The following is a 12,909-nucleotide window of genomic DNA, read 5'->3' as shown; positions in this document are numbered from 1 at the left end:
GAGCGCATTTCGAGATAGTGGACGATAAGTGGACTATGTACTTCGATGGTGCCGTTAACCCGGGCTGGGTTCTGGGACCTGGAGCAGTTCTTATCTCCCCGACGAGTCAACATCACCCTGTGGCCACCAAGTTGGTATTCCCTTGTACCAACAATATCTCAGAATACGAGGCTTGCATACCGGGATTGCAATTGGCCGTCGACATGAAAGTTAGGAAGGCTGCGGGTTTACGGCGATTCCGCCTCATCATTCTTCGTACAGAGGCCAATGGCGAACCCGTGACTCCGAATTGATTCCTTACCACGAATTCCTTGAGGAGTTAATAAAGGAATTTGATGAGATTTCCTTTGAGTATTTACCCCGATCGCAGAATCAGTTTGCCGACGCCCTGGCCACGTTATCATCAATGTTGCAAGTCATGGAAGGGTTAGACATTGAGCCACTGAAAATCGAAATACTGACACGTCCCGCTTACTGTTCGGCGATCGCAGATGAACCTGATGAGAAGCCGTGGTATCACGACATCATGAACTATCTTCAAAGGGGTGAATATCCTCCTGGAAGTGAACTAACAGATCAGAAATACATAAGGAAGCTAGCGTCAAAATTCTTCATTAGTGGCAACGCTCTTTACAAAAGATCCTTTGACTCAATTTTGTTGAAATGCGTCGATGCCAGAGAAGCTAATCAGTTGATGAAGGAAATTCATGAAGGAGAATGCGGTCCGCACATGAACGGTCATCTTTTGGCCAGAAAAATCATGAGACTAGGTTACTTCTGGATGGCTATGGAGGCTGACTGTATTCGGCATGTTCGTTATTGTCATCGGTGCCAAATCTATACAGATAAAATCAATGTACCGCCAAATGAATTGCATCAAATGTCCGAGCCATGGCCCAATCATATCCCTTCTCAATGTGGGGGATCGATATGATTGGGCCAATTAATCCTAAGGCTTCCAATGGACATCGCTTCATCTTGGTAGCCATCGATTACTTCACCAAGTGGATCGAGGCGAACTCATATGCTAATGTCACCGCCAAGAATGTGGCCAAGTTTATTCGCCGTGACATCATCGCTCATTATGGAGTCCCGGAGGTGATCATCACTGACAATGGCTCAAATCTGAACAACAAGGTTGTAGATGGCTTACTTAACGAGTTTCATATTCGTCACTTGAACTCCTCACCTTACCGTCCACAAATGAATGGGGCTGTAGAGGCAGCCAATAAAAACATAAAGAAGATCTTGTCGAAGACTGCCGACAATTACCGAGACTGGCATGAACGTCTACCTTATGCATTGATGGTGTATCGAACTTCGATCCGCACTTTGACAGGGGCGACTCCTTTCTCGCTCGTTTATGGTATGGAAGCAGTTTTGCCTGTGGAGGTTGAAATTCCTTCATTAAGGATACTCTCACAAGCTGAGCTCTCTGAGGAAGAATGGACTCAACAGAGATATGATCAGTTGAACTTGATCGATGAGAATAGACTAAAGGCTTTATGCCATGGTCAATGTTACCAAAAGCGAGTTGCCAAGTCTTTCAATCGTAAAGTCCGGCCTCGACATTTTAAAACCGAAGATCTCGTACTAAGGAAAGTGTTGTCCATCACACCCGAATTAGGTGGGAAGTTCGCTCCAAATTATGACGGTCCGTATGTCGTTAGAAAGGTTCTACCTGGGGGTGCTTTAATTCTTGTAGAAATGGATGGCCAAGAGTTGCCAAAGCCTGTAAACGCCGATTCGGTGAAAAAGTATTTTCCTTGAATGAAATCCGAGGCCCGAGAACCATTTTCGATGCAATCCGAATCACTGTAAGTTATTCACATCATGCATATCATGCATACATGCATACATGCTTACTTTACAGGTCCCAAACAATCCGCAAATTGATCCGCAAATAACTGAACCGTCTTGGCAAGCATCCAACAAGCTAAATGTGAAGGAGGGGGTTACCAAGTCACTAGGCCGCAGGTAAGCACCCTTTTTCTTAATGCCAAAAGAAGGTCGAATGGAAAATTTGCTTTGAACAAAAAAAAAAACAACAAAACACAATAATAAAAGAAAAAAGGTTTTCGGCGAGTTTGAGAAAAGCAAGCATAAATTGTGAAAATAAATTTTTCACAGAAATTTTGAATGTCATGCTTGTCCAAAGTTGCCTCGATGCTTGGTGGAACGTTCATTTCGAATCAAAATCCCCAATGGAGATCAATCAACTCAGGTGATCTTGACGAAACAAGAGGAAATATGTTAAATATGCCAAGCGAGAAGCACTTAGAATGAAGAAAGGCGAACCATTCCCAAACACGTCCTATAAATACTTTGTAAGTTGGGTGCAAAAACCGTGTTTTAGGACGAGAGATTCATTCGCAAATTGTACATGGATCAAAGTGAAAAGAGGCATTTCTTTCATATATCCTACACACTACAGGTGATCATAGTTAAGCCCATTTGAGCCTTTAAATGTAAAGAATTCACAAAATGTCCCTGTCAAGAACCACCCCACAATGGAGCAAATTTGGAGGTTCTGGTTGACACCATTTGGCGAAGAAGATGGGAAAGACTTCTTTGCTCTTACTTGCATTAATCTTTTGTGATAACTTCAGGTGAGTCCTAATGGAAGCTCAAAGCATCCCAAAGTGAAGAAGAGCGTTTCATTCTCTACCCAAACACTTATGCCCTTTGCTTAGCCAAGTTGAGCCTGAATATTCATTTCTAAAGCCCGAGTGGTGATTATCTCCCTACACTGGGGCAATGCACATGATTTACCAAAGCAACTGGTGCTTGTGTGACAACGTGTGGAAGAATCTCGAAAGTCTTAGGGGCTCAAAATAATCAAAAGAGAAAAAGTCAAGTGAAAACTAGAGGGCATGAAAAAGCAGTGTGCCTGGTAAAAGCAAGGCCAATGCCCATTGTAAAAAAAAAAAAAAGCATCTCGAGAGGAATTCTTTCGTAAAAAAAAAAAAAAAGATGTCGAAAGAAAAATGCTTGCATGAAAGAAAAACCATTGCAAAGGCGAAAGCCATTAGAAAAAGAGCAAAGTTCTTATGTCGAAATGATTTGCCGATCGACTCTCGAGGCGAGTTAAGACGAGATATGGTAATGATGCCACGATAATCATCAGTTCTTAAATCTTTTCTGAAAAACTCGAGCCTTTTGAGCCTTTCACCGAACCAATCTTACAACCCTTTCCAAAGTCTCTTCCGATTGGGATGGTTCGAGCAGAAGTTTGGATTTCCAAAGAAGCTACCGCTTGAAGAAGTGGAGGGCAAGGTTATCTTATCTCATCTTAAGGTCTCTTGACTTGTAAACCTGGCGGAGATGCTGATCCACAATAATTGCATTCCTTAGCCGATAATACTCATCCATTGTTGAAGCCGTGACCAAACCTATATTACGGTCCTTTAAAAGACCTCTTAGATTGGTCAACGTGTACTTATTGCAAATGATTCTCAAAACCTTCGACAGTGGTCATGTGAGGTATACTGAGTGATCAGACCATTTCCCACATTAATGGATGGGATCAAACAGCCTTCTTGAGAGTTGTGAGAAGCCCTTTCCGACTATGGAGCTCTTGTTTGGCATGTTTAACAAGCCCTTTTCACGAGTTAAGATCATTTTGACAAAAGATTTTCTCCTAAGGGAATTTGATGATTAATGACATTCCTCAAGCCTAATGACAATCTTGTGATATTGAATGATATTGACTGTTTTCCAAACAATTGAATTTAGTTAGATTCACTCATGCAATCAACACTTTCTCCGTGAATGCATTCTTTTGATAGTGTCATTCATGACATTCGAATAACATCGATCTCGCATGGTATGCTTTCCCTATCAGAGCACCTGTTATAACATATTCCGTTAGATGTGCAATGGCCATTTCGGAAACTTTTTGCTTGATATATTTACAGTCCAGAATTTTTGCACGGTGAGCTTTCGCAGCCCGGAGCACCTTATCGACTTGGCGAGCTTTCGCAGCCCAGAGTCTTTTTCCTTGCCCGGTGAGATTTCGCAGCCCGGAGCACCTCCACCGACCTGGTGAGCTTTTGCAGCCCAGAGCCTTTTTTCCTTGCTCGGCGAGCTTTCGCAGCCCAGAGCACCCCATCGACCTGGCGAGCTTTCGCAGCCCAGAGTCTTTTTCCTTGCCCGCGAGCTTTCGTAGCCCGAGCACCCCATCGACTCAGCGAGCTTTCGCGCCAGTAGTCCTGCTTTTTCCCCGCCCGGTGAGCTTTCGCCCCGAAGCACCCCATCAACCTGGCGAGCTTTCAGAGTCTCGAGTCTTTTCCTCAACCTCGGCGAGCTTTCGTAGCCCGTAGTTTATTTCTTTATATGGTGAGACTTTATTTAGCCAAAAATCCGTTCTTACACGGTATGGCTTTGTTTTCGATCAAAGTCCGTTCTTACACGGCACAACCTCTTCATGTAGCCAAAAGTCCGTTCTTACACGGTATGGCGTCCTTTGTTGTTCATAGGGTTTTAGTCCCTAGGCAAAATCTTTGACGTTCATAGGGTTTTAGTCCCTAGGCGTTCCTTCAAGGTGTTGTTCCTATTGCCGTTCATAGGGTTTTAGTCCCTAGACGGGATCTTAGCTGCTCACAGGGTTTTAATCCCTAGGTGGATTTTCCGACGTTTACAGGGTTTTAGTCCCTAAAAGTCATTTTAATTTTGTCCCTAAAAAAAAAAAAATCAACAAAAAAATCAATCAACAAAAAAAAAATCAGCAAAAAAAATCAAAAATCAACAAAACATCCAAATAATAATAAAAAAAATAGATAAAAAAAAAAATCAATCATTCCTCATGCTTTAGCCATTGCGCCATCCCATGCCCTCCGCAAAAACTTTTTAGGTGTCTCTTGTCTTTGAAAGGAACCTCCGCAAGCTCCCCTTCAAAGAGGGGCAGCTGTTGACACCTAAATTTTTTGCCCAAAAATCATTTTCAAAAAAATTGGAGCTTGTTTTTCCACAAAAATATTTTGGAATTATTCTATAAAAAAAAAAAAAAAAAATTGAAGAGCAAGGGCCAAGGATTCGAGTGTAGCTAACCGAGACCTGAGGGATCAAATTGCAAATGAACCAGAGAAGTTGGGGCCAAAATACAATTTCCAAAAGTTGGGGGACCAAATCGCAAAATTTGTAAAATTTGCCCCCAAGCCCTTAAATCATCATTTTTACCCCTAATCAAGCTTGAAATTGAAAACGGGCAAGGTAAAATTGATCAGATCAAGCCAAAAGGACTAAATTGGCTCAAATCGGGCATTCTCGGACAAGAAAGTGGCTAATTTTGAGGGACTTTCCTGCAAACTTGGGCATGGAAAATTGCAAATTCTGATTATCATCTTAAACTAATATACTTCAACTTTCAAACTGATCAAAAATTCCGACCAAATGAATGGATTAAAGCACTTAAATTAGCTTCCAAAAACCGGTCCACGATTTGGTCTCAATTCGAGGCTGCTGAGTAGCCGAATTTGTGGCCCCACCATATCCTACTCAGCCAGCCGATCAGCGTGAACTCTGGCCGAGGTGTGAGACCATCATTAGGAGTGCAAATGGACAAAAATTTGCCAGGGATAAGCTGCTGAAGACACGTGATAATCTCAGTCAAACCTGCTCACTCAACAGCTGCAAATTATGATGATTTTGGAGTCAGAAAGTTGGTGAAGAGACTCAGTTTGCAGGCTTGGTAAGTGGGCAATCACGGGCTAAAAATCGGGTTGGATTTGATGGATAGGATCTCTGAAGCACGTTATTTTGGGGGGATAAAAATAAAGGGACGAGACAAGAGGAAGGGGGTTCACGGTCGTTCCAAAAACTCACCCTCAGACGCAACTCAAAAAACATAAACCCAGAAAAGTTCCAGACTGACTTTTGGAGAGGAAAGTGAGATTTTCGTGAACTTCGAGCCAAAATTAGCCAAAACCTTCAACTAGAGAGTGGAACTACATTCAAAGGGATTTCTAACCATAGGTCGCACGCCCCAAATGGATGTCGGGAAGCCACCCAAAATCCCCTCGAAAAGCAGCCCATTCTCGGGTCAAGAGAGAAACCCAGAAATCTTCTTAGTGTTGAAGTCAGACGGTTACTAGTGAGGGAAAGTGGGAGTTTTTGAGAGACATGAGGAATATATGAGGATACCTGTGACTTGAAAATTAAACTAGAATACATCTAGTTTGGTTTAGTGTCAAATTAGTCAGAAAAGGAGGTCGTTGATTCTGGTTTTAGAGACCAACAAAAACCTTCGTTGTCAGTTCCTTCTTTGCAGATCTCATTTTCCAATTTGAAGAAGCCTAGTTCCCCGCGCCCTTGGAAGACAGGTTTTTGGTTCCCTCGGCCAAGGGATACTTCAAAGAGAAACTAGGAAGTAAGGTGAGTATCCTACATGTATTTTTGTTCAATTTTGAATATGTTTTAGTTATGAAAAAATCAAGAGAAAACCAGCCCAGAGTACTGATTTCTGAGGCTGGAATTTTTCTGTGTTAGAGCTCCTTCATGAGCCCTAAATGTTTGACTTGCTACTCCTCTTTGCATGCGTTTTCTACCTTCGTGAGCTTGATGAATGTTATATGGGTGTACAAATTAGGCTGAGATCCACTTGGTTTGGTCTTTGAAGCCCCGTGTGAACCATGAGATCGCTTGCAACTTGAGTCAAAAGCCAAGCTAACCCACATTGATTCATGGCTAGTCATTATGAACCATGCATGTATGCTTCTTGGGGGGGTTGTTTCGACGTGTTCGCTTGATCATTCTCCATGATGTTTGTTTCATTTAAAAGTAGATGTTACGTATATTCTCTCAGATGAAGTGATGTTTCCCATAGATCTTGCACGTGATGAGTGTCGGGGCTTAAACCTGGGCATGCAACAGGTTTGCTTGACCTGGGTTTAAACCCAAATTTGCAAAAGCAGCCCGAACCCACATATTGGAGGCCGTTTCCAACTTGGTTCTCGTGCGTTTTAGGTTGTGATTTGTAGCTAATCTTGTTCTTTGCATGTGATAACATAACCTTGATACTTTGGTTCCACTTGATATTACACACGGAGTAAGATTGAAGGCCACGAATATGGCTCGAGGAAGCCATTTGGGGCATTTTAATGCACACCAAATGCTCGACGAAATGCCCAAACCAAGTTTCGATCTTGAAACGGTTGATTTGAGCCCGGTTCTCGTAATATTCATATTCTGAGTTGTTTCATGTTCACGTAAACCGAGCATAGGCCGATTTAGGGAATTATTATTTTTTTAAATAAAAAACGAAAATTAAAAAAAAAAATAGAAAAATTTCGAAAATCCAAAAATTGGAAATTGGGTTTCAGAATTGCTTTTCTCTCCCTTTTTGTGTGATTAGCGTATGTTTGATTGCTCCTCGCTTGATTCGCACGCTTTGAATTGCATGTTTAATTTAAACTCGCATGTGGTTGATTATGCATGTTAGGTTCATGTAGTGATTGTTGCTTCCCTTAGCTTGGTTAGGAATGAATTTTTTAAACTCCCAGTTAGTGTGAACACGTTAGGTGGTGAATTGAGCAAGATTAGGTACCGAAAGGGCACTAGTTGGTCAATTAGTGTAATCAAGTCCCCGTACCCATTGAATCTCTGGTTCGTAGAAGTAAAGCATTTCTCCCCTGCTTTGCTTGGGTGTCTAATCGACCCACCAAAAACTGATTAGTGGCGACTCCTAGGTGAAATTGATTTCCATGTTAATAACTTTAACTTAAGTCGCGAATTGGTATGAGCTTGGGAGAGCTCGAGCTAGGTTTAACTTAGTAATCTATTAGCCTAACCCCTTAGGCGGCGGGGCCGGTTTAGGGAGGTCGCGACAAGGCAGAGTATGTAGCCGCTTCAGAAGCAGCAAAGGAAGCCGCTTGGATGAAGAAGTTCATTTTTGAACTTGGAGTCGTTCCTTCCATTGAACAACCAATAATATTGTTTTGCGATAACAATAGGGCAATAGCTCAAGCGAAGGAACCAAGGTCTCACCAGAAGTCCAAGCACATTGAGAGACGCTTCCATCTCGTTAGAGAAATTGTTGGGAGATGTGATATCGCCTTGCAGAAAATTGCCTCAGCGGAAAACGTGGCAGATCCCTTCACTAAGGCCTTACCTCAGTCTTCTTTTGAAAGACACATTGACAAGATGGGTTTGAGATACCAAACAAATTGGCTTTAGTGCAAGTGGGAGATTGTTAGATGTATGCCCTAAAGTCATCATGTAATAGTTACATGTTAGGGATTTAAGTTGTATTTTCAATTTCATTATTTATTTAATGGCAATGACGTATTTATTCATTTGTCCAATTATTTAAATATATGAATGATTCCATAAGATCAGTTGTGACTGGACCTATTCTTGAGACGTTAAGAATATGTGTGACAGGTTCACAGTTAGACTGAATCTTTAAATTGTTCCCGATCGATGGATCATTGAGTGGATATCAATAATCCTATTGAGACCGGTGTGTTCTTAGCTTCACCATTAAGTATTGGATATTTAAGGGAATGACGAGTCACGAGTCATTGGGTATTGTGATGCCCGAGCTAGAACACAGGTGTTTGTATCAGACAAGTTCACTGAACGTGACACGCATATAACGATTAGCAACATGGAAGCTTTTAGCGTGGTCAATGCCTAATCGTTCATGCTCTGGTCTTGTGTAAATAATCCTTAGACCTGAGGCACAATGTTGACTTGTGTGTTGGATGGCTATGGTTCACAGGTGCACATATTGCTGGTTCGTTGATCCGTCTCTATACTTGATGGCCATAGTTCGTTCACATACGAAGTTACACGTGTGCGCAAAATGGAATCTGTCTCCTTGTTATACACAAGGTACAATAATGATGTCCTATGCAATCTAATCTTGACATTGCATTAAAATCCTCGGCCGTGGTTCTAACCGAGAATGAACTGTTCATGTCTCATATAAAATGCATGTCAATTAGATTTGTGCATATGATCGAATTGATGACTTGACAAATATTCCATGGTCTTTGTTCGATCGGGACATAGTAAGGCAGAGGGATTGAATTACACTGTACCCAAAGCTGACGGGTTCATTATGTTCTTAAAATATTCACACTGTCTGGGTAGCCATGACATATTGCTAGATGTCAATCATGGCTTGTAAGATCTAGAGGTTGATCGGGACAATCAATTTTCTTGAGAGTATTAACGTGTTAGTGCAAGTCCTACTACCAACTCAGTGATGAACCTAGGAATGTCACACACCATAACCAATTTAGGATGACGTTGTACGGAAGATGCAATATTGCAAATATGTTTGCAATTATAGCAATCGATTAGTCAGATTGAGATTAAATTAAATGTGATTTTATTTTATTTTATTTCAGTCATGAGTGTGCGTGCATATGATGCACACGCAAACCTAAAGTGGACACATGTTAATGTGCCATATGATCTTGCACTCTTAATTTTATAAAATTAAATTAATTAAAAATGTACACGGTCAACATTTGTTGACCGTGTGCAGCACACGATCAGCTCCTTGCTGATCGTTGTGTGTTTTAATTTAAAATAAAAAAAAATGAAAATGATGATGATGGTGGTGCATGCACACGGTCAGCAGTTGACCGTGTGCATCACCCACGGTCAGCAACTGTTGCTGACCGTGGGCATCATCCACGACCAGCAACCGTTGCTGGTCGTGTGCTATATGCACACACGATCAGCGACGGTTGCTGATTGTGTGGTGAGTATCCATGCGATCAGTAACTGTTGCTGATCGCACAAATAGAATGGTATCAGCAACAGTTGCTGATATAAAAAAATACAGAGAAGAAAGAGTGCAATGTGTGTGCGTGAGAGTTAAAAATAGTTTTTTCTCCCTTTCGACGTCGTGACTGAAATATCAAGAGTGCGGAGAATTGTCGCCACAAGATTGCTAGCACAATTCTATTAGTGATTATCCGCAAGTTCTTCCTTCCGTTCGTCGTGCGATTGATGGTATGTCTGAACTAGATGTCCGATGGTTGTAGGGCTCGAACTGCAGAACATCCGAACCGAAATCGTTTTGGGCACGTTACGAGAGGTAATCCGATTAACCCCTTATAGTCTTCCGATTTTTGATTGAAACGCACGAACAACGCCTTTGAAGATACTTGTGTAGTTATATCTTTCCGCTGCGTTTATATTTTTTAACTATGCATGTTCCGTAGAAAACCAACAACCGTCACCCAGATAGATGCTTCAGACAGTCAAATGAGTGCAGCAGACTCTACGTCTAGTGTCGATGAGATAGAAGTGAAAGTTGCACCTGAGAAAGCAAAACCTCTTTCTCCTTTTGTCGCGTGGGCTAAATTCGAACCTTTTGCAAATTGAATTATCTAGTGATTTATCTAAATGCTGCATTTATTTGACGGCTATGATGAACTGAAGCCTCCAAGCTCACCTAGTCCCACACCAAGTCGTCCCAAAATGTAAATTTAATAATACAGATTGTACTTCAAGCACCAGATTCCTGTTTCCAGAGCAAGCACATACTTATCATATCTCCCATGCTCTTCATCGGTATAACTGCAAGAGAAGCACTGAAGGACCCCTTTATCTTTTCTTTTCCTTTCTTTTCTGTTTTTGGTTGCAGGTCCAAAGATCTGAAACCGCCTGTATCACCTGCTCCAACTCCATCTAGTGGACAACAAGAAAATCCTGATACTGTCTCTAAGATCGATCCTTCTGACAGTCCAATGAGTGGACCAGAATCTCTATCTAGCATTGATGAAATAAAAATGAAAGTAGCAGCTGAGAAAGCAACACTGCTTTCTCCTTACGTCACGTAAGCAAAATTTCTTTCTTTTCCAAATTGAGTCACTCAATAATTGCATCTAATGGCTGAATTATCTTCAGATTCAACAAACTGAAGCCACCAAGCTCACCTAGTCCCAAACCAAGTGGTCCCACAACAGTGCCTTCCATTTAGACATGGCCACGGGCCGGTTTTGGCCCGGAACCGGCCCGGGTAAATGAGCATTTCCAAATTGCTGAACCGTTTGGTTCAGCATTGGAGTTCCAAATGCTCATTTGGTAGCATTTGGAATGCTGACTGTTCCCCAAAAAAAAAAAAAAAATTCTTCAGCAAAGCGTACCCTCACCTTCTTCTTCAGCAAGCTGGCCGGCCTTCCTCCCCTCGCCCTCGGTCCTCCCACCCTTCCTCCCTTACACGGCGCGTGACCCTTCTGCACTCCTCGACAGTCCAATGAGTGGACCAGAATCTCTATCTAGCATTGATGAAATAAAAATGAAAGTAGCAGCTGAGAAACCGCAACACTGCTTTCTCCCTTACGTCATGTAAGCAAAATTTCTTTCTTTTCCTCCGCCAATTGAGTCACTCAATAATTGCATCTAATGGCTGAATTATCTTCAGATTCAACAAACTGAAGCCACCAAGCTCACCTAGTCCCAAACCAAGTGGTCCCACAACCATGCCTCTCCCATTATCGCTAAAACAGATGACGTTTTGACCCCTGTTGTTGGAGGCAACGATGTGGCAATTGAAAGTGCTACGATTGTTGAAAGTTATGGGTCACCCTACTATGTGTAAGTGCTGTTCCTGCTCTTACAAGTTGTCCACAATTTTCATATCAGCTCAGTGTGACTGTACTGCCAATCCCTTTAGTTTTTCTAATTATGATGATAAGTATTGGTTGATCTCTTACCCGTAGCTCTTGGTTGTTAAGTGAAATTCGTATAACGCACCTGCTAAATTCTTATAGCTACATTAACATTGTAGCTCTATTCGACCTGTATGCATCATAAGATGGGAGAGATGTGGTGAATCAACTTCTGCATGCACCAGCAAATACATGATTATGCTGAAGAAGCAAGTCGCGAGAACAGGAAACTTAGTTTCGTTCCACATCTGATGGAAGTTTCTAATGAGTTCTTGGGTTAGAGCACTTATCATAGGAGGTTCTGCCACCAAAAGCTATTGTAAACCAAGTTATAGTAAGATTTTGAGATTATATTCTTCACAGTGAGAAATAAGGGCATTTAGAAAAGCTAATCCATAGATCCATCAGCTAAAGCGACTTCCGAAGTTCTTACCGCGAGCATCATCTGGTTATGTTCCTTTCTAGTGTCCACCTTTAAGTTTCATGTTGCTCTACTTCTACCTATCTTCTTCATTTGGATCAGAGGATAAGGTAGCAAAACTTTTGACCCAATGAAATACATTGAATTCTGCCTGGACTGGGTAAGGCACAATCTGAAGCCTTGGTGAGTGCCTTTACATGATATTATTTGCAATTGGCATTGTCAGGAATTGGCTCTACTCCTTTCATTCTATTCTAAACACTTCACTTGAGTGGAAAGAATTCTATTTGTCCGATCTTCCATTTTGTCCTGTAATGTTTGGATTTCTGATCTATTGGAACCATTACTTTTGTACTTTATGTCGTAATTGCCCCTAGCCTTGGTACATTATCTTTACCTTGTCATCAGATATGAAGATTTGAAGCCCCCAACTTCACCATCTCCCAGTGTACCAATCACACAGCCTCCATCTTCAGTCTCTGTGAACGTATCAGGAAATGGTGCACCACCGCCTCAGCCTTTGATGACAAACAATCCCGAAGACCGGGAGGAACATGAAGAGAGAAAACTGGGGCCACTTTCTCCATATACAGCGTAAGCTTTTTAGTAGTCTCAATACGTGCTTCTTGGAGATTGAGATCCTTTATGATTTGAGGGTTTAGATGCATAATGAAAAATATTTGCTTATACCTCAGCAGGCAGCCCTTTAGGTGCATTGCCCTTTCTTGCTTGCTCAGTATTTAATAAATGTGATTTGGCTTGTCAGAGCGAACTAGTTGAATGTTACCTTATGTTTGAACTGCTTATGATCATAATTTCTGTATCAACACACTACTGTATGCAAATTCTCTGCTATCA

General features: G+C 41.7%; 1 protein-coding gene across 1 annotated transcript in view; it reads left to right on the top strand.

Annotated features, from left to right (window-relative positions):
• The window catches only part of LOC115665646 (protein TIC 62, chloroplastic), a 39,272-nt gene extending 26,668 nt beyond the window's left edge, over nucleotides 1-12,604 (top strand). Inside the window, exons 12-15 of the mRNA XM_056305070.1 lie at nucleotides 10,194-10,310; nucleotides 10,604-10,795; nucleotides 11,384-11,556; nucleotides 12,460-12,604. Coding sequence (XP_056161045.1) covers nucleotides 10,194-10,310; nucleotides 10,604-10,795; nucleotides 11,384-11,480 — 406 coding nt within the window. The 3' untranslated portion in view covers nucleotides 11,481-11,556; nucleotides 12,460-12,604. The remainder of the gene's footprint in view (nucleotides 1-10,193; nucleotides 10,311-10,603; nucleotides 10,796-11,383; nucleotides 11,557-12,459) is intronic.
• Nucleotides 12,605-12,909: the final 305 nt, after the last annotated feature.

The sequence above is a fragment of the Syzygium oleosum genome, unplaced genomic scaffold, assembly GCF_021117445.2.
Source record: "Syzygium oleosum isolate NSW1041296 unplaced genomic scaffold, Sole_v2.1 Sole_v2.34, whole genome shotgun sequence".
NCBI classification, from domain to species: Eukaryota; Viridiplantae; Streptophyta; class Magnoliopsida; order Myrtales; family Myrtaceae; genus Syzygium; species Syzygium oleosum.
Note: the sequence above shows the minus strand (reverse complement) of the source record. Positions and strands in the feature narration are given on the sequence as shown.